At 39.1% G+C, this 25776-nt stretch overlaps 1 protein-coding gene across 5 annotated transcripts; it reads left to right on the forward strand.

The window, feature by feature from the left end:
- The first annotated feature begins 3050 nt into the window (after positions 1 to 3050).
- On the forward strand, positions 3051 to 25634 carry sorbs3 (sorbin and SH3 domain containing 3). Of its 5 annotated transcripts, none has more exons than XM_088335775.1 (20): positions 3051 to 3095; positions 5605 to 5781; positions 6997 to 7063; positions 7158 to 7267; positions 7458 to 7521; positions 7790 to 7828; positions 11050 to 11128; positions 12264 to 12357; positions 16164 to 16211; positions 16298 to 16408; positions 16879 to 16934; positions 19164 to 19234; positions 20785 to 20843; positions 20942 to 20988; positions 21145 to 21259; positions 21361 to 21486; positions 22924 to 23391; positions 23482 to 23567; positions 23642 to 23748; positions 24523 to 25634. In XM_088335775.1, exons 1-20 carry the CDS (start codon positions 3084 to 3086, stop codon positions 24582 to 24584), a joined length of 1998 nt encoding a protein of 665 aa, XP_088191901.1. In that variant the 5' UTR covers positions 3051 to 3083; the 3' UTR covers positions 24585 to 25634. The 5 variants fall into 5 exon arrangements, with proteins under 5 accessions (XP_088191901.1, XP_088191903.1, XP_088191906.1 ...); XM_088335777.1 differs by having other exon boundaries at positions 25002 to 25634; XM_088335780.1 differs by having other exon boundaries at positions 22924 to 23025.
- The last annotated feature ends 142 nt before the right edge of the window (positions 25635 to 25776 follow it).

Raw genomic sequence — 25776 nt, forward strand, 5'->3', positions numbered from 1 at the left:
AACAGTTCCATAGCTGGGACAGGAGAGCAAAAACGTGGTTGGGGTCAGAAACGGGTCGTAAGCCGGGATGGGAAAGCAGACGTGGTTGGGATCAAAAACGGGTCGTAAGTCGGGACGGGAGAGCAGACATGGTCAGGATCAAGATCAAAATGGGTTGTAGCCGGAGACAGACAGGAGCAAAAACGGGACAAGTGGGAGTCAGTGTCGAAAAAGGCTTGCCTAGTATACACTGAGTTTTGCAGACGGACTGACAACAGGGAACTGACAGGACTGGATTCAAATACTGACAGGGAGCCAATCAGAGCGTGCGGCAGTTGGCGGCAAAAGAGCGGGCACAGCTGAGTCACATCAGTAATCATGACATCAAACTGGTGCCTTTTTCACGCCAATCAGTAACAAAAAGGTTGGAAACTCCAAGTGGTAGCAAGAAATATGTCATGCATTAAAAAAGCAATACCTATTTAATTATTATGAGCAAAAAATACATGAACTATCTTATAAACGTTTAAATAAAATTAGCATTTTTTTACATAACATGAGCCTCATTTTGAGAAAGATTACCGGTACATATAATTGTCCGCCACCTTCTTGCAACCTTTTTTTTAACACTCGTTTTTGTTTACACCACAAAATACATTGATATCTATTGGTCAAATAATACTCACTGTTTGTTGAAAATACTTTTACTTTTAGCACTATTAGTTGAGCGTAGTTCAATGAAAACTACAGTAAGTTAATATTGTGCGTACAATTTTTGGTACTGAATTACAGTAGCTCAGGAGGTAGAGCGCTCGTCTTGGGATCAAGGGATCCCAGTTCGAATCCCGGCTCATCCGTGTTACATGTCGAAGTGTCCTTGGGTAAGACACTGAACCCCTAATACCCCCAATAAGCAGGTTAGCGCCTTACATGGCTGCAAGGCCGCTATTGGGAAATGTGGAGCACATTGTAAAGCGCTTTGGGAAGTCATTGACTTGAAAAGCGCTATATAAATGCAGATCATTTCATTTCATTTTCTACTAGTAGCCCTTCCGAAAAAGTAAAATATATATTTCTATAGGTACGTTTTCAATCACATTCACATCAACAACTGTGGCCGGTAGCTTGTCTGCTTCCTTTCCAAACATGAGAATAGGTAGACTGTGATTTAAGAGGGTCTCTTGATTTAAAAGTTAGTTTATGTTTTCAGTAGTTGATGTGCTTCCTCGGCCCAGCTTGTTCAGATAGTAAAATACTGGGAACAGATGTCACAGTCATTGTTGTGGGTGGATCTTTCCCTAGCAACCAGAATAGTGGGTGATCCTAAATTTCCTGTGGAATACTGGAGGGTTAGATAATGGAACAATGTCAACTCTAACTCCATGTTAAACTTTATTTATGATGACGCCACGGTCAAAAGGTTAAGGGGTACAAGGCTCAATTGTACTACCAAAAACCATTGGTGAACTGTGAGACTGCATTGATGCTTAATATGCTGATGTGCTGCAGACTATGCGCGCTTACGTACTTAGTATTTTTAACTAATATTAGAAGCAAGCTAGCTAGCATCAGAGCAGCCAGAGTGAAAACTTAGAAATTCCACCGAAGCAGTGGAAGGCAAACTTTGGGAGTCAGACTCAAGAGGGTAAAGATAGAGGAAATAAACGGCAGTAAACTCATTGGACCCCAGGACCAACACTAAATATGCCCTTAAAGTTCTTCTCCCATTGTTATTCATAGATGACCGTGTGAAAACATGTTTAAAATTAATGAATATAATTAACACTAATTTGACGGTCATTCATCTTCATTTTTACGAAGTAGCAACATAAATTTTTAAAAGTATGCACTGCAAAAAAAGCTAATTTCTAGGTATCATTCTTAAAATTCTGCTTAGAATTTAAGATTATTCTTGCAATATTTTTCACAAAGATAAATGAATGGGGGCAGCAGCACGGCGGCTCAGTGGTTCAGTTCTGAGGTCGTGAGACCAAACCTTCCTGTACTTGCGTGGGTTTCCGCCGGGCACTCCGGTTTCCTCTCACATTTCAAAAACATGCATGTCAGGTTAATTGGCCGATCCAAATTGTCCCTAGGTGTGAATGAGCGAGTGAGTTGTCTGTCTCTGTGTGCCCTGCGACTGGCTGGCAACCAGTTCAGGGTGTTCCCTGCCCACTGCCCGAAGATGGCTGGGATGGGCTCCAGCACCTCCGCGACCCTACTGAGGATAAGCGGTGCAGATAATGGATGGATGGACGGATATACATACCATTAACAAATGATCTTCCAATATGAAACGATTCATTTATTCATTCATTTTTTGCCGTGTTTACTCAAATGGACAGTGTGTATTATTTACTATCTCCTTGTGATAGACAACAACATATACATAACCATATTTAATAAACAAATAACTAACAATCATGTAAATGTGCATTTTTGTATTTATTTTTAAAAACTTGAGCTTCACCTAAAGGGAGAGGATGTAATTGTCCGCCATCTTGCTGCTCAGGATACCCAAAAACCTCAACAACAACAAAAAAAAACTGGGGGAGGGGAAACAATCAGAAGTGTTTTTTGGTCGCTTTGGTAATTTGTATTCTTCCTTGAGCTATTTTAGCACTAATACCACTGCCCGGAGATGGCTGGGATGGGCTCCAGCCCCCCCGCGACCCTAACGAGGATAAGCGGTACGGCTAATGAGATGAGATGAGATGAGACTCAGTTGCACTACACAATATATCGACATCTAGTGGTCAACTACATAATGTATTGTTGAGAACATTGGGGCAGATTTTTCAAAATTGAAAAAAACTTATTTTCACCACCAAGTGGCCTTAACCTTTGCAAATGGTTCCTTTACGACGCAGGTTAAACTTTTTTGCTTTTGTTTGACAGTTTTTAAAATGTTTTCCAGACTGAGAACCTTGAAATTGTTTGAGGATAAGTTCCACTGTTCGGTTCACATCAATTATACAAAAGGCGTAATGCTTAAAAAAAGGGAAAAACATGAGCCTGTCTTGTTCAAAACACGCTTTGACATTTTTTCCTCATTGTGTTCATCTTTTGTAGAGTCTGCAACACAAGTACGGACAAGTGAGCGCATGCAGTCCCAGGTGAAATGTGTCTTTGTTGTAAAACGCCTTGACATTACATACAGCATTCATTCTCTTTGAGCAACATGTTTAATGTTACTATATGATTTGACTCTAAGATGTCAGTCCAATGAGCTGTAAAAGTGACAAAAAATTTAAAACTATAATGCAGCCATCTTTAGAAGACCACTACAAAAACAATAAGTACACTTTTTATTTTAGCGCAGTACAAAAAAACCCTACATCAACCACTAATTAACAATTGACATTTCAAACTTGCAATAGTGTCGCGAACGCCTCCTATAACATATGCCCAAAGAAACTCTTGATAATTTAATCTTCTTTAGCGTATTCATCTAAAATACTTATGGCATTTATTTTTTTCAACTGATAGAAATTTGGGACATTTTTAAAGTAATCATATAAATTGTTCCAAAAAAGAATAAATACATTTTCGAATGACACAATGGCTTTTCAATGCTGTGCTAGAAATATGGTCCTAGAAATTAGGAATTCCCCTTAGATGAGTGTCTGTTTTGTTGAATATTCGTTGGGATATGGTGCTTACTTGCTTTGGATAATAATAAAAGAGATTTAAGTTTAATTATATCTTCACCTTTTAACATGTTGGATTTTAAAAACAATTTGTTTGTTTTTTATACTTAGCATTGTAATCGAATAAGCTCTTTCCAGTATTGCCCCAAATCTCTATACAATAACTTTAATAAGGCAAACATAATGAACTGTATATTATATTCAAGTTCAATGTTCTTTGCTCATTTGGATTGTATTTTATTTAAACGAGGTGTCGAGATAATATCATGGCTAATAATCACTTAGAGAAGATTAAACTCTTTAACTTTTTCTATTTGGACATTACTTTTATTTGGATTTCAATGTATTTTTTTGGATTTCCCAAATAGCACAACATTTTTCTTTTGTACATTTAATGAAGTTCTACAGTAATTTCCCCCTGCAATTTCTGTAAATTTGTACGCAAACCCAATGTTTTGGTGTTGTCAGAAAACGATGATGCATTACACAAGTGATTCATATACTGTACAATGAAAATGATATCCTAACACAGACACTTGAGGGACTGCACAGCTAATGCTTATAAGACTTGAACTGCTGTCGCCATTCTGTACGTATTAAAACATTTTTGAGAAATATGATTTCACCCAATGGCGAGTAATTCCTCACATTCCTTGGTGTTAATCAAACTGAACATTATTGACTAAGGTACATTTTTGTTGGGATTTGATGTTACAGCTATCATGAGTAGGGCGTTTCAATTAAACAGTGGAGTTTTCCCATGACCCCCAGCAAGCACACACAGTGCAGAGCACCTGAGTCTGAACTCTCTATCGTAGAGTGCGACTGACCAACTTTAATATCACCATGGCAACCCGTAGGGCAACTACTAGTTTGTTGGCCCGAGGTTGACCCCACTCTTGCCCAGCTCCACCCCCTGGGTAGCCTTAATAAGCTCATAATGGTCCTCCACTGTTTCCCTGCCCTCACACTGCACCTTTAATGAGTCCTTACTGCCCTTGTGACAGAAAGAGACGATGACGTTGGTGGGCATCAACCTTCCTATAGCCCTGCTTTAAACAAATAAGAGGCCCTTTCACTCAACAATGTTCCTCCTTTATTGTCTAAAGTCATGTTTCTAATTAGATCTGACTTCTGGACCCAGTACCCCACCCTAATTACAAGCCACAACCCAAATCAATTTCTGTGTTTGCAAAGATTGTGCAGTCTAAATCAGAGATAGTAGAACATATTCACGTAACAAAAAAAGTAAAACCAATGCTATAAAATACTCCAAAATTACTACAAAAATCAACTACTGAAATGCAACAGAAATACTACAGTCATACTACAACCAATTCATTGCAATACTTTGAGTTGAAAATATGACAGTTATACTATAATACATAAATACAGCTACAGAAATACTCTAATAATAAAATCATAGTAATACTTAGTAATAAGACAATAAGGCAACCAGTTCAGGGTGTCTCCTGCCCACTGCCCGAGGATGGCTGGGATGGGCCCCAGCAGCCCCGCGACCCTAGTAAGGATAAGCAGTGCATATAATGGATGGATGGATAACCACGAAATCCTACCGAAATGCGATAAAAATACTATTGGAATACTATATAAATACTATGGTATTACTAGAAAAATACTTCAAAAATATAACTACAGCAATACAACAGAAATGCTACAATAATATTACAGAAAAACTACAAAAAAATCACGGCATTATCGCTATCTAATCTAATTAGGGAGTTTAAATTATTCCCAGCTATTCTCTTTTCTTAGCGTTATTTTTCTCAGGCAAAAGCCAGCGACCCTCTGAATACGGGCCCAGAACCTACAAGTAGAGAACCAATATAGGGTACAGTTCCAAACATGCTCACATGAAAACCCATTCCCAGAGCTAACAGGAGGGCATCACCGGAGCAGAGTTCACTGCTTTCTTCCATTTCAATTCTAATCTAATTTCCATTTGTTATTCCAGCAGCGTGTCGAAGAGGCTGGCGGCCCGAATGGCTATTCAAGGGAGCCTGGGGGTCCTCCTGGTCAACACATCATAACACCTCCAGATCTGACCAAAGAGGTGGTCATCTCCCCTGGACTGCCAACTCCTCCCCTAAGTCCCCTCTACTTAGCAAGGTTTCCATCTGGAGAGTTAAAGGTAGGTCCTGAAGTGCCAAGAAAGCTATTCTCAAATCAATCTTTGGACAAGTGTCCCTCCATGTGGACAAATGTAACATCACAATTTTCTCCATTTATTATCGCCGAAGAACTGTCTAAAAGCTTGCAAGTTCAAAATACATTGAGCCATAAACAGATCAACATTTAATGAAACAAATAAGACTAAATACGACAATTCTAACTAAATACAAAGCCTTTTTACACTTACTAAAGATCAACAAATGATCTGGTTCATTTTTTGTCATTTTACTCCTCTTGATGGAACTTTTGGAAAAATAATAAACATTTCATTTCTCCTAACCCTCATCATAACAAACCAAGACCACATTCAAGAGGAGGAAAAAATTGCTTTATGAACCCTTTTTCCTCATCACTGAAAACGATCATTGCATACTTTTCCAATATTTTTTGAAGAATATTGTATATACAAGCCATATCACCCTAGTGGAAGGTGACTAGAGTCAAGAATGCCCTCACATGCTTGACTTTTTCTGGGAGATTGCGACAAAGGAGAGGATACCCAGCCCCTTAACCCCTCCCCTTTTTGGACGCCTCTTAGGTCATGCAGGGGATACAGTAGGACAGTGATTTTCAACCACTGTGCTGCGGCACACTAGTGTGCTGTGAGAGATCATCAGGTGTGCCGTGAGAAATTATCCGATGTCACTTTTTAAAATTTTAAATTTAATAAAACATTTACGAATCTTTTTCTGCAAAGATTATGTCATTGTCAAGTGTCTACAACACTGAGTATAAATACATTGAGAAATTATATTGTAATTAAACATACTGTTCAGTGTCATTTTATAACATTTTTGGTTAGTGGTGTGCCGCGAAACTTTTCCAATGTAAAACACGTCCCCTTCTCAAAAAAGTTTGAAAAACACTGCAGTAGGAGATAGTTCAGCCCAACCGATGTGTCACAACACCTGTCAGTCCAACCACCAATGCCGAGCGCCAAGCATGGAGGCGTTGGGCTCCAATGTTGTAAGTCTTAGGTAAGACTCGGCCCAGGCTCGAACGAGCGACCTCCCGGTCTCAGGGTGGCCGAGCTGTTTTTTTGACGAGATGTAGTTAAATCTTTAGTTATGCTTACTATTTTGCTTTTTTGTAGATATTCTCAAGGCTTTTTATTTTTTTTATTTTTTTTATTTTTTTTAACCACACATTCTGTAAATTTACTGATTGTCTCCAGGCACCTGATGTCAATGGAAATGGACCAACTACTCCCAGTTTTGGATCATATTACGGCCCCTCACATGGTATCTAAAAGAATTACACCTGTACTGCATTCATATTTACACATACAAAACGGGATTTTACAGCTACCTTTTTAACATGGCAATTTTTATTCAGGAAGACTCACCAATGGGGTACAGCCTTCCCCTACAAGGGAGGAACGACTCATCAAGTTCTCTGGAATCGGCCCTGTGGATGAAACAGGAATGCCTATCGCCTCCAGATCTGTACGTTTCAGAAATCATAAAAGATAACAATAGTACCAATGATAATTTAAAAATAGATCATTGTTAATTATAACTTTTTCTTCATCATAATCATTTTGCGGTTGAACGTTTTTTAAATTCAGTATCAAAAATACTGTGTGGCTCATACTTCTGTTTGCTGCCTTTCCCTGATTTCTTTTTATTCCAACAGAGTGTGAACAAGCCCAGAGACTGGTACAGAAGCATGTTCAAACAAATACACAAGAAGCCAGAGGGTACGATATTGCCCCTCCTTCTCTCACAATCTTGCCTCTGACTAAATTCCTGTTGGGACAACAAAGACATGAAATAAAAGACACAATGACTTATTGTATATATTACAATTGACTATATTTATATCTATAAATGTCTTTCTGTCCGTTTTTCTGTCTGTCATAATTTTTATCCAATATTTGTTGAAATCGAAAGTGCTTATAATATCACAAGATATAGAAATAATGTCTAAAAACAACATATTAATTACCTCCCCCCTTTTATTTTTAGAGTCTGAGGAGGAGGAATCAGACAGGTGGTTGGCTAAACGTGAGTATTTTTTTTAAACTGGAAAATATACATTTGACTCTTATATAAAAGGGTACATCCACTAACAATGAATTGTTGCTTTTTCTAAATGTCATAATGACGGATTATATTCACCTGTGCCCGCTCGTTTGGCGCCAGCCGCTGCTGACTTCCTTAGTTAGTTCCCCGTCCTACTTAAGCTCAGTCCTTTCACTCGCCTGTTGGCAATCCGTCAGCGAACCTCTGTTTCTACAAGGCAAGCACTTTGACCCTGACTCCCGTCGGTCCCGCTTTTTCACCCGTTTTCCACCCGTCCGTTCCTGATTTCCCTGTTTTTGTATGGCTACGACCTGTTTTTTGACCTCGACCACATTTTAATGTCCCGTCCCGGCTAAATACCGTTTTTTTGACCCCGACCACATTCTGATCTCCCGTCCCGGCTAACGACCTGTTTTTCCGTCTAACTACGCCACGATCTCCCGTTCCGGAAGATCCACTTCCGCGGTTGGAACACATTCCGATTCTGTGAGCGGCTTGCTTCCCGCGTCCAGCGAGCACCGGAATGCGGGCGCTGCCTTTCCTCTTTATATCAATAAACTTATGGTTAACGTTACACATCTGAGTCCTAATTCCGTTCTGGTCGTGACACCAATTGGAATGCAGTTGAAAATTTCATGAACCGTTTCAACTTCGTCTTCCAATGCCAGCCACGCTCTAGTGCAGGGGTGTCAAACTTATTTGCACGGAGGGCTGAAACTTAATCTGCACCTTTAGTTGCGGGAAGAAAAAGATAAACATGTATGGAATACACTAGAATTTGACCTTATTTTTTTAACATAAACATGAATTCAAAACCGACAAAAATATGATTCCAGAACAAACAAACTTAAACATGAAATCATTAACATATTTTGTCCTCCATACCATATAATCTGTCAAAACTAGACAAATTAAAAATGTAAAAATGTATATTAGTATAAATAAAATTTGTGCTTTTCACCAGAAATATGTGCTTTCAACATGAATATGATTTCAAAGCAGACAATGTTATTCCAGAATAAAGAAACAAAAACAACAAATAACTTCGCATACTTAAAATATCTCATCTCATCTCATTAGCTGCACCGCTTATCCTCAGTAGAGTCGCGGGGGTGCCGGAGCCCATCCCAGTAATCATTGGGCAGTGGGCAGGGGACACCCTGAACTGGTTGCCAGCCAATCGCAGGGCACACAGGGACAGACAACTCGCTCGCTCATTCACACCTAGGGACAATATGGACTGGCCAATCCACCTGAAATGCATCTCTTTGGAATGTGGGAGGAAACCGGAGTGCCTGGAAGAAACCCACGCAAGCACGGGGAGAACATACAAACTCCGCACAGTAAGTCCGGTAACTGGATTTGAACCGACACAGGAGGTTCCCAAGACCTTAGAACTGTGCCGCAGACGCGCTAACCACTGCGCCACGGTGCTGCCCTACTTGAAATATGTCCTGTCAAAATTATACAAATTCAAAATTTCAAAAGCAGAAATTAAAATAAAATGTGTGCTTTTCACCAAAAATCTGTGCGTTTAACATGAACGCGAAAGTTTTGTCTCATAGTGCCGTTTTACATTATATTCTTTAATTACTGCCGCATTAGCTCCACAAACAAGACACACTGGTTTACCGCCAATGTCGGTAAACATGTATTCAGTTTCCCAACTGGAATGAAAGGCTCTGTTTTTAGCATACATTTTTATTTTGGCCATTGTGATGGTTTTGCATCCTCGCCACCAGAAATGCCCCCGTGCTTGTCTCCGTTTAGCCTTCCTTTGCAGCATGTGTCATGATTACTGATGCGGGGCACCTGAGTCTGCTTCCTTGCCACCAACAGCCACGGACGCTGATTGGTTGCTTCCTCTTTTCTTTAAACCCCCGCTTTTCTGACAACACTCGCTGGATCGTTTGTGAACTTACACTACACTCTAGGCAAACTTTTGTGACTCCTGACTCTATCCTGCCCTGTTGTTCTGTCTCATTCCCATTGCCGAGCGTTTTTCTGGACCGGTTTATGTGTTTGCTCCTCCGCCCCGGCCATCGACCTGTTTGTTCTCGCTGTCAACGACTACCTTTGCTCGACGCGGAAGTGGCACTTCCGCGTTCCTGCAATCTGCTACCCGTGACCGATGATCCCCAGATCGTGGGTGCAAGTCCTTTCCTCCTTTTAAATAAAACTGAGTAAAACAAACGCAATTGGGTCCCGTCTCCATTCCTGGTCCGTGACAGCGTGATATATATAGAGATGCTTGTCCCCGGGATTCCTGACTCTCAAGATTCACTGTTAATGGCTGACGTGTTGTTTGTTGGTAGATTAGTTTGTGAGTAGTTTGAATAGTAGTTTTAACGATTGATGCGGGAACGTGTCCTGAAAGTCTTGCGGCGGCAGCTGAAGCATTATGGGGTTTGTCGTTTGAGAGTTAAAGGCCCTTCATCTAGTCAGGCCATTATAGCAGATCAGGGGTGGCCACCCCAGTCCTCGAGAGTCGCATGCTCTGCATTTGTTTGGAGTTTCTCTGCTCCAATACAGGTAATTTCAATCACCTGAATCATTATTAAGCTCTCACTAAGCTTGCTGACAAGCTAAAAATTGGCATCACCTGTATTGGAGCAGAGAAACCTCCAAAACATGCAGGACGTGAAGCTCTTGAGGACAGGTTTGGCCACTCCCTTAGTAGAAGTACATAAAATTATTTCGCGGGCCAGATATAATTGTACACCGGGCCGGATGTGGCCCGCGGGCTGTGAGTTTGACTCCTATGCCGTAGTGGATATTTTTCTTGATATTCCTCAAGTTCCCAAAGTTCGTTTGATGTTGCAACATAAAGTCAAGCACAAGGGATTTGTGTGGTCTTGGCATTGGTAAGGACCAAAATCATAACCAAACATAAGTCTCACGAGTAATAGCGAAAAGCATAGCCGATCACGTTGGTCCTATGCATCAGTTCTTCAGGAGGGAACATGACTCAACCATTTTTGTGCTGCTATGTGAAAGAAACGTTGATTTTGATGATCACATAATATTGGTGGGGAACAAACAATGATTGTTCGAAACGCCCTTGTTCAAGCATTTAAACATCTTAGCAGCTCTGCAAAGATTCACACCAGTTTTCGTTAAGTGCTATAAGATGTCTTTAACTTACACAATCTTGTTTTATTTCCGTCATTTTTTTTCAAACTAATAATTACATGGATCTACAGGGGCCAGTGCGAACACGGACGATGAAGAAGTCAACAAATATCTCTTCGAGCTTTCGCCAAAAGGAGCCTTACCTGATTGGTGAGATTCCCAGCCACGGTTACAAATAATTCAAAAGTTTGTACATCAATGAAGAAAGGAAAAAAAATATATTTTTAAAAAATTACTTAAAATCTTTTGATGTTCTCCTCATCATTACTTACCGGCAGAGGTGGGTAGGGTAGCCAAAAATGTTACTCAAGTATAAGTCCTTTTACTTCAGAATAATAGAAGTAGAAGTAAACGTAGTCATCCGAATACTTACTTGACTAAAAGTAAAAAAGTGCTTGGTGAAAAAATTACTGAAGTACTGAGTAACTGTAGCAACGTCATACTTATTGAAATATTATCAGAGTGCAACCAATCAACAAAAAAGTACATTAAATTTAAAATTCGATTAAAATAATCAATGTAAATTCAAGTGCTTTAATAAACAATAAAACAAAAATAGTATAAATGAAATAAATAAATTAAGCACATGTAGCACCAAGTAGCACTTTTGTTTCTTTACAAGCTCTGCAAGCAGAAGAACAAGCTAGCCAATGACCTCAAACAAAGGAGACATTGCATATTGTAGCTGGTGTTTGGCACCCTTTTAAGGGGAACACGCTTTTGATGTGAGGCCAGGGGTGCTCCTCCTCTTCTGTGTTTTCATAGTCGGCATTGCTAAGCCACATTTTCGATCAGTTTCATCCGTAACAACTTTCCCCCGCTGAAGTTGAATATGGTTACGTGACGAGGCTGTTACGTTTGATTGGTTAAACATGGTAGAGCCTGCCAGAGGTCTCCACCATAATAAAAGCGCCTTACCGGAGACAGACAGACGCATACTTACATGGAGTGGATTTATTAAGTAACGAAGTAACGAATTCAATGGTGCCTAATGTAGCGGAGTAAAAGTACCGTTTTTTTCTTCACAATTTTTCTCAAGTAAAAAGATTTAAAATACTCCTAGAAGTACAACATTTCCCAAAACGTACTCAAGTAAATGTGACGGAGTAAATGTACGCTGTTACTACCCACCGGTGGTGCTAAATTCAAAGGCCAAGGTAGTAGACGGAATAGCGGTTGCTGCGAATTGGTATTCGTTGTTACAGCATCTGGGACCTTAAAACAATGATTTATTTGCTGACCATGTTGTGTGTTTTTGCACACCCGCTGGGGTGTGTTCTTACAGGAGCCAAAATGTCAGCGAGTTGTCAGATCCTGAGAGGCAGCAGACCAAACCCAAGAGCATATTTGACTTTGAGCCCCAAAAAGATGTTTCTCCTGTAAGTCTCAGCCAAGTACAAGGTCTCACACTTCCACATCCTCACATCTTACATCATGGGCGATTTTGGATTCAGAGCTTTGGGGGTGCTGAACACCCAGATTGTCTGTCTGGTTATTATTATTATTTTTTTCATTTCATTTGAAGTGATTTAGGATTATTCAACACTGCTCAGAGGTGTCACTTCACTTTGTGGTTAGTAAAAATACTATTACTATGCCAGGCCCAGTTTTTATTTATGTAGAACACACTCACACATACACTTACACATACAGAAGAAGAAGAATGGAGTTTGATATACAGTAGCACTGTTTAACATACTCTCACCGTAATCCACCGGAGCCTCTACAGACTCCACCGCTATGGCTCAATGGACTCTAGCCAAGCAAAAGGGGCGCAGGTGGGGGGCGAGAGCAGTGCTAGGAATCAAATGGACTGAACCGTTTCAAGACAATGTATTTCCGACATTCTGTTGTTCACATTTTTGTTTTATCTTTAAAAATATTTTACTGTCAGACGCCATCTTATGGCTGAAATCATCGTCGCAGCTCCTTTTGTTGCGCATGCAAGTATGTGAAATTCTTAGATGCGCTTAAGTCAAGTCATTTTTTTTGTAAAGCCCTTAATCACAAGAAGTCTCAAATGGCTGTACAGACTGTAGAATACCTTGATCTGAAACCAACATGAGGGCAAGGAAAAACACAAAAAGCTCAGCATAGAACCTTTCACTACTTTTTCTCCTTTCCACTATGCTTAGTATAGTTTGTACTTTTCTGTACTTTCCAATATCTTTTAATACTTTTTCATACTTTTAAATTACATATATATATATATATATATATATATATATATATATATATATTTAGGCGCACAAAATTGAGACTGAGGTAAGAGTGCGTAGGGAACATATACAGATAATACATTAATATTTACCACTGACTGAAGTGTCATAACATTGTATGTAACAGGAATTGAACCCGAGCAGTCGCTGTGAGAGGGCCGATTTAATACTGTTGCTGTATCAGGTCATTCAACCAAAAACGAGTGCTAAAAAGCACAAGGAAGTATAACAAACTATGGAGACCCTAAGGGACAAAACTCTACTAAACAAACTTACTTTTTCGTCCTTTGGGGAGTTTGAATTGGCATTTAGACTGCATTTGAAACAGTCTTTTTGACTTGTCTTGACTTGACTAGACTGTATTTGACTGTATTTTCTTACTTTCCCTATTTACATCATAGAATAAAAGAAAAATGCCAGCACGTGCGTGAAATTACTCTCCTACTGCCTCCTTTTTTCCAGCGTAATGCACTCTGTGCCAAGAACACTGAAAAGTAAGATAAAAGCAGATTATAGATAAACTATTTCATTTTAAACCTTTGCTTGAGCACCCCCAAAAACTTTGAAGGATTTGTGCTTCATTTTATAACACAGTGGTACTCTGAATTTTTTTTCCAGTGATGTCCCCCCTGCAGATTTTTTTTTCAGACAGCATTTTTGGTCGTGTTCATTAGTAAAAAAATCAATAAAATAAATGCTTGAATGCATTCTAAGGAAATGGTTAGAAATTCAATAAATCAACTAATCTGTTACTTTGACAATTCAATTAATTTAATCAAAGTTTCTGAGTTGTTTTGTCCAGATAACCTGTCCCCATATTGTTCAGGTAATTTCACGCAATAATACATTTTTCAAGCCAAAACAAACATCATAATTTTTTTAGCAAGTAGTGTATGGATCGGGACTTGACCAAAATTGGGTTATTTTATTTTCAATTGGATTGTAGCATTCTTTGATTTTTGAATCTGACTGAAATAATGATATCCTAATGACTCTTTTTTAAAGGACACTGTGTATTATTTGGCGCCTCCCAGTGGTGGAAATAACTTTATTAATTAAAAAAATTGCATTTTAATAATGAGCAAAATACATGAACTATCATACAAACATGTATTTTCTTTTTAATACTCATATCTCAGGAAATTTCTATTTGTATTACATAACATGAGGCTCACCTAAAGGGTGATGAGATAATTGCCACCTTGCTGCTCCAGGTACATGTACTACCATTTAAGAACCACAGCTCTAGAAGTCCAACATGGTCCTTTTTTTCCCAAAGCAAACTCCTGATTCAATTGTGCTCATCAATCAACTCCTTTTAAAATCTTCATTAATCTTGCTAAGTTCACGTTACACACAGCATTTCTATTGAGTGTTGCGCTTGTTACTTTTTCTCTACAACAGGGGTGTCAAACTAATTTTAACTCGGGGGCCACACGATAGAACAAACATTCTGCTGGGGGCCGGACTAGTAGATCAAAGAGAAATAAAAAGAGAGATAAAGAAGTAAGAGAAAGAGGGAGGGAAAAGGAGAGAGGGCGGGACAAAGAAAGAAAAAGAGAGACGGAGAGAGCGTGAGAAACAGAAGAGATAAAAAGTCATGAGAGAGGGGGAAAAGAAAGGGAGAGGAAGGAAGAAATCCAAAGAGAAATAGAAAGACAGAGGGAGAGAAAAGAGAAAAGAAACCACGTAGGGTAGGAAGAGAGAAAGAGAAAAGAGAAAAAAGGAAAAAAGGACGTTAGAGCAAAAGAAGTTAAAAAGACACAGTGAGAGAAAGAAACAAAGAGGAACAAAGGAAGAGAAAAAGAGACACAGAGAGTGAAAGAGACAGAGAGTGGGAGAAAAGGGGTGGAAAAGAGAGAGAAAGAGAGAGAGAAATAAATACAAGTACAGTGTCTTTGTTCGAGGCACCTGGCTTTGCCAACATCAAGTTGACATATTTCAACCTGCAGCTTGTTTTTCTCTTGCGCTTCTCTGAGTGTTGCCTCGCGGGCCGGATTTAATTTCTTAGCGGGCCTGATCTGGCCCGCGGGCCGCCTGTTTGACACCTGTGCTCTACAAGGTCTGGAGGCGCGTTGTGCTTGGTGCGTAAAATGCCTGACGTCACGAGCATAAGGAATCTTTTTTGAGCTGAGGCGTCTTGTGATGGAGATTCAGTGTTAACCTTTTGAGGTGTAGCACATTTTACTTTGTTTTGAGTCGCCAGCCAAAAGTCATATTGTACGCAGTGCATTTCAGGTGTTTCTATTGAGACTTTATGGTCTGTAAATAGAAAGGGGATGACGCCCAGCTGGGCCCGGAAGAAGGCCTTGGCAAAGCATTTAGAAGGAAATTTCGGCTTCATGCCAGCCAGTTTTATAGTTACTTGAGAAGCAATAGGAAGCAGATGGAAATCGGAATTTATCGTTTGGTAAAACGTTGATGGCTTCTTAAGTAAGATTCTGTTATTTCTACTTGTAAAATGAAATGATTTGTTTTATTAATTTTGATATAAATGACTTTTGAGGTGTTTTTAAAAGTTGAAAGAATCATATTTTCTCTAAGTATGCGTCAAAAGTGCCCAACTGAGTTCAAAAAGCCTTTTTTTTTTTTACCCACAACGTCTATTTGCTTTATATTACTTTTTGCAGAGCTCTTGAGACTCTGTAACACATTAGGTAGGAGTAAAAAGGGTTAGAGAGTGATTTTATGCTTGTAATAGCGGTTTTTTATTAGTGTAGCATGAAAATGGCGAAAGTAAGAAATTTCAAGTACAGTTCAAAGACCAACTTTAACCCACAAAAAATGAAAAAAGAAGAGTTTATTCGAGCTTGTCTACATCCACAATAAGAGGTTGACACAGGCTGCAATGATGCTACGAGACAAAGGTTGGCGTCAGCGAGTCAAAAAGTTCCAACGTCGGTACACCACCTTCAACAACAGTTCAACGTAAAATTTGCACATCAAACCTGTTTTTGTGTTTATAGGGTTACCGCATGTCGAACAAACAGGCCGACAAGTCTCCTTCAGTTGAGGTAAGCTGCCTGAATGTAAAATATTTTTCAAACACATTTAAAAAAAAATGACGGATAAAAACTGTGACATCATCAACTGGGCTCAGGCCAGTCTGGTCTCTGAGCTGAGTCGCTTAGAAGCCGAGTTGGATTCGGATATCCAAGGTCTCGAAAAGAAACTGTCGCAGAAGAAGCTGCAGCGGCAAGGCTGGGGTGAGGTACTGAGCCCCCACGCCCCCATCCTTCCCCTTAAACCCACCTGTCTGTCTCAATGAGGAGCCCTTAGTAGCCCTTGAGCATCACTGCTTCCTACTTTTTACCTTGATTGTTCTTTGTCGTGCCTTCGATGCTTGCTCTGAAATCACTCCCCTTGCACGTTAACCCATCTTCCTGCAGACCAATCATCCAGCCCCCACCCATACTCCCACCTCCCGACAAAGTTATATGTGTCTGCCGTGATTGCACGAAGCTCACAGATTCTCACTCCTGTGCAAATGAGTCGACGTCTCGCTCTTCTTGTTTGCCAATAAACTGAGGAGTGTAGGACCCAGTCGGTTTTCAACTCCCCCCCTGGGAGTGGTCAGCAGCACCGTGTTGCCTGCATGTTTTGTTCAAAGAATTCTTCTGAGCTGGTACACAGTGGAGGCTGCAGGGAGCAAAGTTTGATAAAAGGTTTATCTGCTTCCAGGAGACAACAGCCAAGGACCCAAGTACCGCTGCAAGGACAGGAAACACAAACTTCAGGTTTGTGATTACTCTGAACTGGAACTTTCCAAATAACCAAAACTACAGGTCTGTAAGGACTCAAAACTGGAGCTTTTACAAATAACGAAAACGAATATATTTATTTTGTTTTACAATGTAAAATAGGAACTGAAACGAAACATGACCACTAAACAAGCAGCAACTCATTTATAGGAATTTCATTGGTCATAAATTGTTACTTTTAGCTTTAAAGTTTTGATAGTCTACCTGTGGCAAAGGTATGTTACCACATTAAATCTAAACAAACAAGAGCCATACATCTTCCAAATTCTATTCCACCCACTGGTTTTTCATTGTGCAGTTATTAAGATTAAATAATTCTTCCCTGAAGGGGCTCTTCCAGGTTTAGGAACTGTACATTGACAACTTCAAACAGCATTCCACATTTCTAACCGTGCGTGTAATGCATTCTTGGAAGATTCTCGCCGTTGTTTTTTTTTTTGAGTCGGCTTCGCGGGGATTGACCTTTTAAAGCTTGTGGTTCAGTGGCATTATTTAAAGAGGCTGTTGCTCAGGATGTGTGAAATAACAAGTTGAAGTGAGAAAAAGTATTTGTTTTTCCCCCTGATGCTGTCACACTGATGTGTTTATTTGCGCATAACCCAAAGCATGTTTTTGGTGGCAGACCTATATTGAAAGACTCAAAACTTTATATCTGCAATAACTTTATGAGCAAGAAAATGAACCTTCTCTTGTTTATCTGGTTTCTTGTATTTTGCATGGCATGACAGGTGGCAAAAGTATTACACTGCAGAAAGTCTTGTTGGAAAACAAAGGTAAAAATGTAAAGAAACATGTCAAATAATCCCGTTTACAAGTAGAATCAAGTGATGAGATGTCTTGATTACTCATTACACTCACCTGTGCTCGCTCGTTTGGCGCCAGCTGCTGCTGGTTACCTGATTGGTTTCCCGTCCTACTTAAGCCCAGTCCTTTCCCTCACCTGTTGTCAGTCCGTCCGCGAACATCTGTTTTCACAAGGCAAGCATTTTTTACTCTGACTCCCGTCGGTCCCGTTTTGTTTTCCACTCGTCCGTTCCTGATCTCCCCGTTTGCCTCCTGCTACGACCCGTTTTTTTTACCCCGACCACGTTTTAATTTACCGTCTGGGCTAACGACCTGTTTTTCCGTCTAACTACGCTACGATCTCCCGCTCTGTAAGATCCACTTCCGCATTCGGAAACGCTGCGATCCCGTGAGCGGCTTGCTTCCCAAAGGCGCTGCCTTTTCTCTATATTTCAATAAACTTGTGAGTAACGTTACGCATCTGGGTCCTACTTCTGTTCTGGTCGTGACATAAGACTGTCCTTTAATTTGGCAAATAATCAGTTCCTGCAAAACCAGATACCCGTTATTTAAAGATTTTTCTTCTTGTTGTTTTAAAAAAACAGGGTGAAAATGTAGTGTTAAAAAAAAAAAAAGTGGTGAAATAAGAAAAGAGTCATCAAAATCAGTCAAAGTATTAGTATTTTGCAAACTTTACACCGATAAAGTCCATAAAATAAAAGGTTAGATTTAATGAAATACTTTCCAGAATTGTAAAAACATTTACATATATTTAAGTACAGAGTGAAGTATAAGGCATGGAAATTAAATGTTAGATAATACTATTTTTTCCAGACTAACGCCGAAACAATGCCAGTACATTCAATTGACAATTTCCACCAAAAAAAGATAGATAACGTTAAGGAAGGACAAAGAGTAACCCAGTGTGCATCTTTTACAAATTTTTTTGACTAAATGGCCATTTTCAAAGAGCCACAATGGGACGACTAGTAGAACAGTATAAATTCTTCGATATTTAGCCAGCTATCAGCTTAACACTTGCAACGCGCTTCCTCAGACTGGCTTGCAAATATTTACTCATTTTGTTAATTTGAAAGCAAAATTGTCTTCACATTGGCTTTTACTCTTTTATTACCTCTCTTGGAATGAGAAGAAAGGTTTTTTGACATATTGTTCAATTACCAAAATCATGGACGAGTGCTGACTGTGTAAATTGCCTAATTAATCATTAAATTATGATCTTAGCACAACGCCAAATCCAAATCTAAGGGAGGTAAAAAACATCTAACATGAAAATCTAATAATCTCCTTCAAAAAACTATTTGAGAATGTAGAAAAGCTAGAAGTACAGATACCTGAGAATAGATTGTATTTAGGTAGTAGCTGATGTAGAGAAACTAACGTTTGTCAATTGGTTTTCAGCGATCCATCTCTGCAACAGAAGCGCGCCCATCACTCTGGTGGCACCTCATCATTCTATGCTGAGAAGCTTGGTAAACAATGTTCCTCTTTCATCTAAAAAAAATAAATTTCAATGTTAAATGAGCAGTTTATGCCAATTCCCAGTACAATTCGTAGTTGTTGTTTTTTAGGTCGCTTCACACCACAAGACTGTACACTCCTAATGAGCTTGCTTGTGACTGTCTAGAATAGTCCGGTAATTCAGTATGTGGTAGCCCGATTGTGTTCCATTGCCTCTTTTGTCCGTTTGGAGACTGTCTAATGGTTGTTTGTTTAAAAAAAGAAAAAAGGGGGCCAAACAGGATTAAAGATTTTAAAAATGGAGGCTAGTTGTTTGAAATTTGCTTTATCAAATGTATTTACCTGTTTTTGTTATACACGCTTAAAAATGGTTTGTGTGTTGTCAGCAGTTTCAGCCATGTTATTGAAAAACGGTAATTACAGATACTAGTTATTTAGTTTAAAATGTAGCTCAGTCACCGCCTAAATTACTGACACCAAAAAAGCGCGATACTCCGAAAGTAACTATGTAGTTACAAATTTCCCTTTACTCGCATAGACGTCAACCCCTAAAAACGGCTTCAAAATAGCACACAAGAAAACGTGTACACCAACTTGTGGAAGAAATGGAGCCTTTTTATTTATACACTTGGCAAACCAGCACTTTGCCGAGACACTCCATATCCATTTTGTTTCTGGGCTTGAAGCCCTCGAATCACTCGAATGTCTCCTCCATTTCTGGGTACTGTCCATTTGTAAAAATAATTTTACAAATAAATGACCAAAATTAACCACAATTTTACCATAACTTCTGTGCTTACATTTGCACCTTTGCAAATTGGTTCTTCTCTCTCTCTCTCTCTCTCTCTCTCTCTCTCTCTCTCTCTCTCTCTCTCTCTCTCTCTCTCTCTCTCTCTCTCTCTTTCTTTGTCTTTCTTTGTCTTTCTTTGTCTTTCTTTCTTTCTATGTCTTTCTTTCTTTCTATGTCTTTCTTTCTCTTTCTTTCTTTCTTTCTCTTTCTTTCTTTCTTTTTTGTTCTTTTTTTTTCTTTCTCTTTCTTTCTTTCTTTCTCTTTCTCTCCATCATCCATCTATCTCTCTCTCTCTTATATATATATATATATATATATATATATATATATATATATATATATATATATATATATATTTATATATATTTATATATATATATATACATATATTTAATTTCTGTGTGTGTATATATGGTATGTATGTATGGAGCCACCATAACTCTAGTTGTACTTTGTAGGTAAATATAAACATTCCCAGCCACTGACTAGCGTATCGATGTTTGTAAGCAACTATATGAGTGATGCAGAATCTTTCTGCAGTCGGAGGACATCAAAATTCAACATTTGCATCTAAGGAGTAACGCACTAACACTCATGTAGTATTTGTAATAACGACCTTTGGGTTACAATGATTTATTAATCCTGTGTAACGCGTTTCCCCCAACAATCATTGTCAGTGTTAAGAAGATTATTTTTCCTATATTTTTTCTTATGCAAGAAATAATGAGTTTTCCAGCTCCACTGATTGCATTGTATGATAATTTTGTTCAGATGGTCTTCCTGCTGCCAATGACACCATGGAACGCTCGACCAAGAAAGAAGAAAGGAAGGCATAGTAGATCCTTCAACAATCGTCATTGAATTTGTTTACAGTATGTGAGCTGTTTTGTCATCTCGTTTTTAACAATGTTTTAAATATTCTTCCTAGATGAAAGCAGCTCGAGCCAAATTCAATTTCCAGGCTCAATCACCTAAGTAAGTTACTGCGCAATGTATTAATTTAATAAATAAATACATTACACAGATGACGCCTGACTGAGTGTAGAAACAGTTTTTCACTTAAATGTCTGCTCTTCCTTGTGCATTAGTGTGGTAACCTTCTTGCTTCTTGTTACATTCCTGTTCACACAGGGAGCTTACACTGCATAGAGGAGACATTGTTTACATCCACAGGAAAATAGACGCCAACTGGTTTCAAGGAGAACATCACGGTCGAGCAGGCATCTTCCCCACCACGTATGTGGAGGTAAAAAAGAAAAAAAGAACGTCTTTGTGGCTCTGAGTCTGAGGTCATGCTTCGTTACGTTTTGTCTTTTGGCAAGTTGAGCTAGTCACATTTCCTTTCAGGTTCTGCCTCCCTCTGAGAAACCAACACCTATAAAGCCTCCAAGTGTGCACGTCCTGGACTATGGTGAAGCAGTAGCGTTGTATAATTTCAATGCTGACCTTCCAGTTGAGCTTGCATTTAGAAAAGTGAGTAAATTATTAATACGTTTATACTTGGAATAAGTATTGACATTTAAGGCTGGACTGGATTTCTGGTGAATGAAGTAGGAAATTGAACCAAGATAGACGAAGAGTGGAACCTTGCAGGCAGGCCTAAAATGGAATGCCAGAGACATTTTTTGTGTTCCAGACAAACACTGTCTACTTGTCTGATAACATCTGTTTGTTGTCAAATCCTCTAAAACAGGGGTCTCCAACATAATGCCCGCAAGCGCCAGGGTGCCCACTAAAGACAGCTGAGGTGCCTGCGGACCTGTACTAAAAACAGCTCAGTGCAGGGTCATTATGTTTTTTTTTTGTGGTAGACTAAAGTCTTTTCAACCCTGTTTACAATAAATAACCTGGTGATTGCCCAAGACCCATCACAGAAAATGGTGCCCCTACGACCCTATGGTTAAGGGATACAAACAAACAACCAACCAATAAGATGGTAACAACATTGTAATAACATGATAAGTTTATATTTTAGAAACGAATATCAAACTGGGTTCCTTTTACGTTAATTAGCAACAAAAAGTAGCTATCATCTGGAAAAAGGTTGGAATACCCTGGCTTTAAACAGTGCTTTGTGAAATTTCCATGTAAATGAGTACCAAATCTTGATGCTAAGGGAATTTGCTTCACTATTTAACGTATTTTCCGGACTATAAGTCTCTCCAGACTATGGGTCACACCAGCCACAAAATGCATAATTTAGAAGGAAAAACACAAATAACTTGCACTCAGAGTGTAAGTCACATTTTGAGGGGAAATTTAGTTGATAAAATCCATCATCATCTTGAAAAGCAATTCAATATAAAAGTGAACATGCTTAACTAACGTTACACGTACGTGTATATCTTGAAAACGCTGGTCAGTAACTACGTAACAGAGTTATTCAGATCACTCCAACATACATGTTTATCAAACTATCAACTTTACTGCAAAGAACTGAATCAAAATCTCATCCTCAGTGTCAAATTTTACCAGTAAACAACTCCCCGGTAGGTCCCGAAGGTAGGTGATGCACCGGTCTCAGAAATGCATGTACTTTTACGCGCAACATAAGGAGCTCGACAGAGCCTGCAATGATGAAACAAGCCAGAAGATTCCAAATTCCGTACCGCACCATTTTATTGTGAAATAAAAAGTTTAACAAAATGTTAACGTAAAAGTTTAGGAGTGAAATAAATGAAAATGAATTAAATAGAAAAAAATTAAATAAAAAGCCACAATAAAAAAGTAGGTTTCAGCCTCCTCTGAAAAATATCAAGAGTCCACACAGAACTATTGTCCTTCTGCAGACTGTTCCACAGACAAGGACCAAAGTCGCTGAATGCAGCCTCATATGTTTTATTTGTGATGTTAATATAAAAAAGTACTAAATGTTTGATATCTGTGTTTTTGGTCCATTGTCTTCCTTAGGGGGAAGTCATCAGTATAATTAGATGTGTCAATGACAAGTGGTTGGAGGGCAAAATCTCAGGGACCAACCGGAGAGGCATCTTCCCCGCCAGCTATGTCCAGGTCAACAAGATGCCACGCACCAAAAACTCCACGGAAGACTCCTCGACAAGCCCCTTGCCCCCACTGTCCCCTGGGCTCCAGAGTCCGGGACGTCCGCTCCACTCACCTTGCCTGCAGTCACCATTGTCCCCTTTCAGCCCAATGTGCTTCAGCCCCAGGCCAGAGCATTCCCCCCAGAATCCATCTTCACCTCTGCTGTCACACTCACCAGTATTCAAAGAATGTGCCAATCCGCATCTGCACGATTCATCTAAAGTTGCTACACCTGCCAAACACAACACTTTTGACTCTGCACCACCTTCTGCTTCTGCAAACAGCACAGGGGGGCCCTGCATGAACACTCCCAGATATAATCATACCTCACAGGTCTGCACTCACTGCATGCCTACATCTGCTAAGGTATGTGTTTGTTACATTTTCATCCCTGACAGGAGATTTGGATTTTTTTCCCCACAGGGTGCTTTCTCTTGCCCCAAAGTCAATTCACACCCACCTGCACAAGTGGCAAACACTGCTGGCTCCATAGTGGTGCAACATCAACCGTAATATGCTAATTCATCTTAAGAAGAATGCATTGTCATTACTATGATACATTTGTGATATTACTTCTCTTTAGATATAAAGCTGTTTACAACTACAAACCACAGAATGCAGACGAGTTGGAGCTCAGAGAAGGTGACATTGTGCAAGTAATGGAGAAATGCGACGATGGCTGGTTTGTAGGTGAGTTTTGGACCTTCCTGAAATAGTGCAAAATAATGCAGGACCAAAAAGCACTACATAAATAGAAGTGAAAACAAAAGCAACGAAATCGCAAATCATAATTCAGAAACTTTTACTGATAAATTAAGATTGATTCAAATTGAACAGCATTACAAAAGTGAGTGAGTGAGAGAGTGAGTTACTGACTGGGTGAAAATTAAAAAACAAGAAATGCTCCGACATCCCAGGAACACAAAACAGTGAGTGAGTGAGTGAGTGAGTGAGTGAGTGAGTGAGTGAGTGAGTGAGTGAGTGAGTGAGTGAGTGAGTGAGTGAGTGAGTGAGTGAGTGAGTGAGTGAGTGAGTGAGTGAAAATTGTTAAACAAGAAATCCTCCAACACCCCAGAAAGACAAAAAAAATATCCAAAAATAAAAGCATAACTTCTCATTTCTGTACACAAATTTCTGGCCTTTGTTGAGGAACAAAAACGATGACCAACCAATTAGTAGACACCTGAAAGTATGTTTCCCCCTTATTTTAATTGGTGGATATTTTCAAAGACAAAACATAGTTATTTATGAATGTACAGTAGATAGATATTTTTTTCATTTTATTTTGCAGTGTATTATGGATTCACCTTTATTTATATAAAATGTATTTGTACATCATTTTGGTCCTCTAGTGCATTCCTGCCTCCAAGTGGACAATGAGAAATCTTGCACCATATATTTTTAGCACAATGAGGCTTTAGCTTTGTGGTGTATAATAGGATAATCGTCCTTATTTAATTACAGGTACGTCAGAAAGGACTCATGCTTTTGGGACTTTCCCTGGGAATTATGTGACACCAGTTTGATGAACACCCTTTTGATCACGTTCACGTTGAATTACGTCACAAGCACTTAGCCACCCTCATCATTGTCAACTTCATTTTGGACATGCATGATCACCTTTTTCCCTCATGGCCAAAGACGAATACTGAACAGGAGTAGCCCTCGCCGACCTGCATGCACGCACCGTGTGTTGCACCTGCTTCATGCTTAAGGAGGACTGGATGTTAATGTCATGCAAAGTATGAATGTATTTACCCCCCACAATCATTTGAAGCTATAGAAAATTCATTTCCTTTCCAATCCAAATGCTCTGTTTTATTTGATGCATTCATCAACTTGTACGTCATCACAACCCACTTTAGAAAATGTATTTACATTTCTAATATTTTGTGGACTTGATGACTACTAACATTACATAAAATGTCTCTCGGGTGTTTCAGGTATTTGAAGAAGATTGGAGAAGCAACAATGTGATAAACTGTATTAAACCACAAAGTGACAATTTTTGTCCCACTATGTTTATATCCATTTACAAGACAATTTTAAAAAGTAATATTTCATTGCACATGAACTGATCTTTTTAGATTGATTGCAACATTATTGTTTCTATTTTATAATTGTACAGCAAAACATAGTTTGACGCAAAATTCATGCTTTGAAGTTGGCTCTCTCCTCACGCTATAAAACTCACAGCACATCATTTGCCCACTCTTAGCTATTTCACAATGTCTTATTTCCTGTTTAGGACAGCAAAACTATAACTAAAAAAAATGAGTGGATAAATGCAATTGTGGTGTCAGTGGTAGAATCAAGTTTATATTATTTAAAATATAATTATGATATTATCCCTGTAAATTTGCCATGTAACCTGAAGATCAATGTACATAGTAAGATCTTTTAAAAAGATGTTAAAGCTTAATATATATTTGACTATGAACTATTTGCTTATGGCATTGTTTTGTTGATATGGTATTATTTTTTAACTATCGCAAAGGCTGACACATGCATATTTAATTTGTGCACAGGCTTCCAAAATGAAAGAAGTCCCAAATAAACAAAATTCTGGTGTACAAGTGTTTGGCTATTCATTTTCATTTTGTTCATAAGCGCTCTCATTTACCACAAGGCAGATCAAGAACTTGCTAAATCAAGAGAACTACAAAGGCCATCATGAGATCACGTGTGCAGCCGTTTTGAACAAGGATGCCAACTTCT

This window comes from Urocampus carinirostris, chromosome 5, assembly GCF_059441175.1.
Source record: "Urocampus carinirostris isolate Australia breed hairy pipefish chromosome 5, RoL_Ucar_1.0, whole genome shotgun sequence".
In the NCBI taxonomy this organism is placed as follows: domain Eukaryota; kingdom Metazoa; phylum Chordata; class Actinopteri; order Syngnathiformes; family Syngnathidae; genus Urocampus; species Urocampus carinirostris.

Excerpts from the sequence above, each read along its gene's own strand:
- sorbs3 (XM_088335775.1), top strand. Across the intron at positions 16,409-16,878 it reads AGCGGCAAGGCTGGGGTGAG|GAGACAACAGCCAAGGACCC; the intron begins GTACTGAGCCCC and ends ATCTGCTTCCAG. Across the intron at positions 21,487-22,923 it reads TTGAGCTTGCATTTAGAAAA|GGGGAAGTCATCAGTATAAT; the intron begins GTGAGTAAATTA and ends TGTCTTCCTTAG.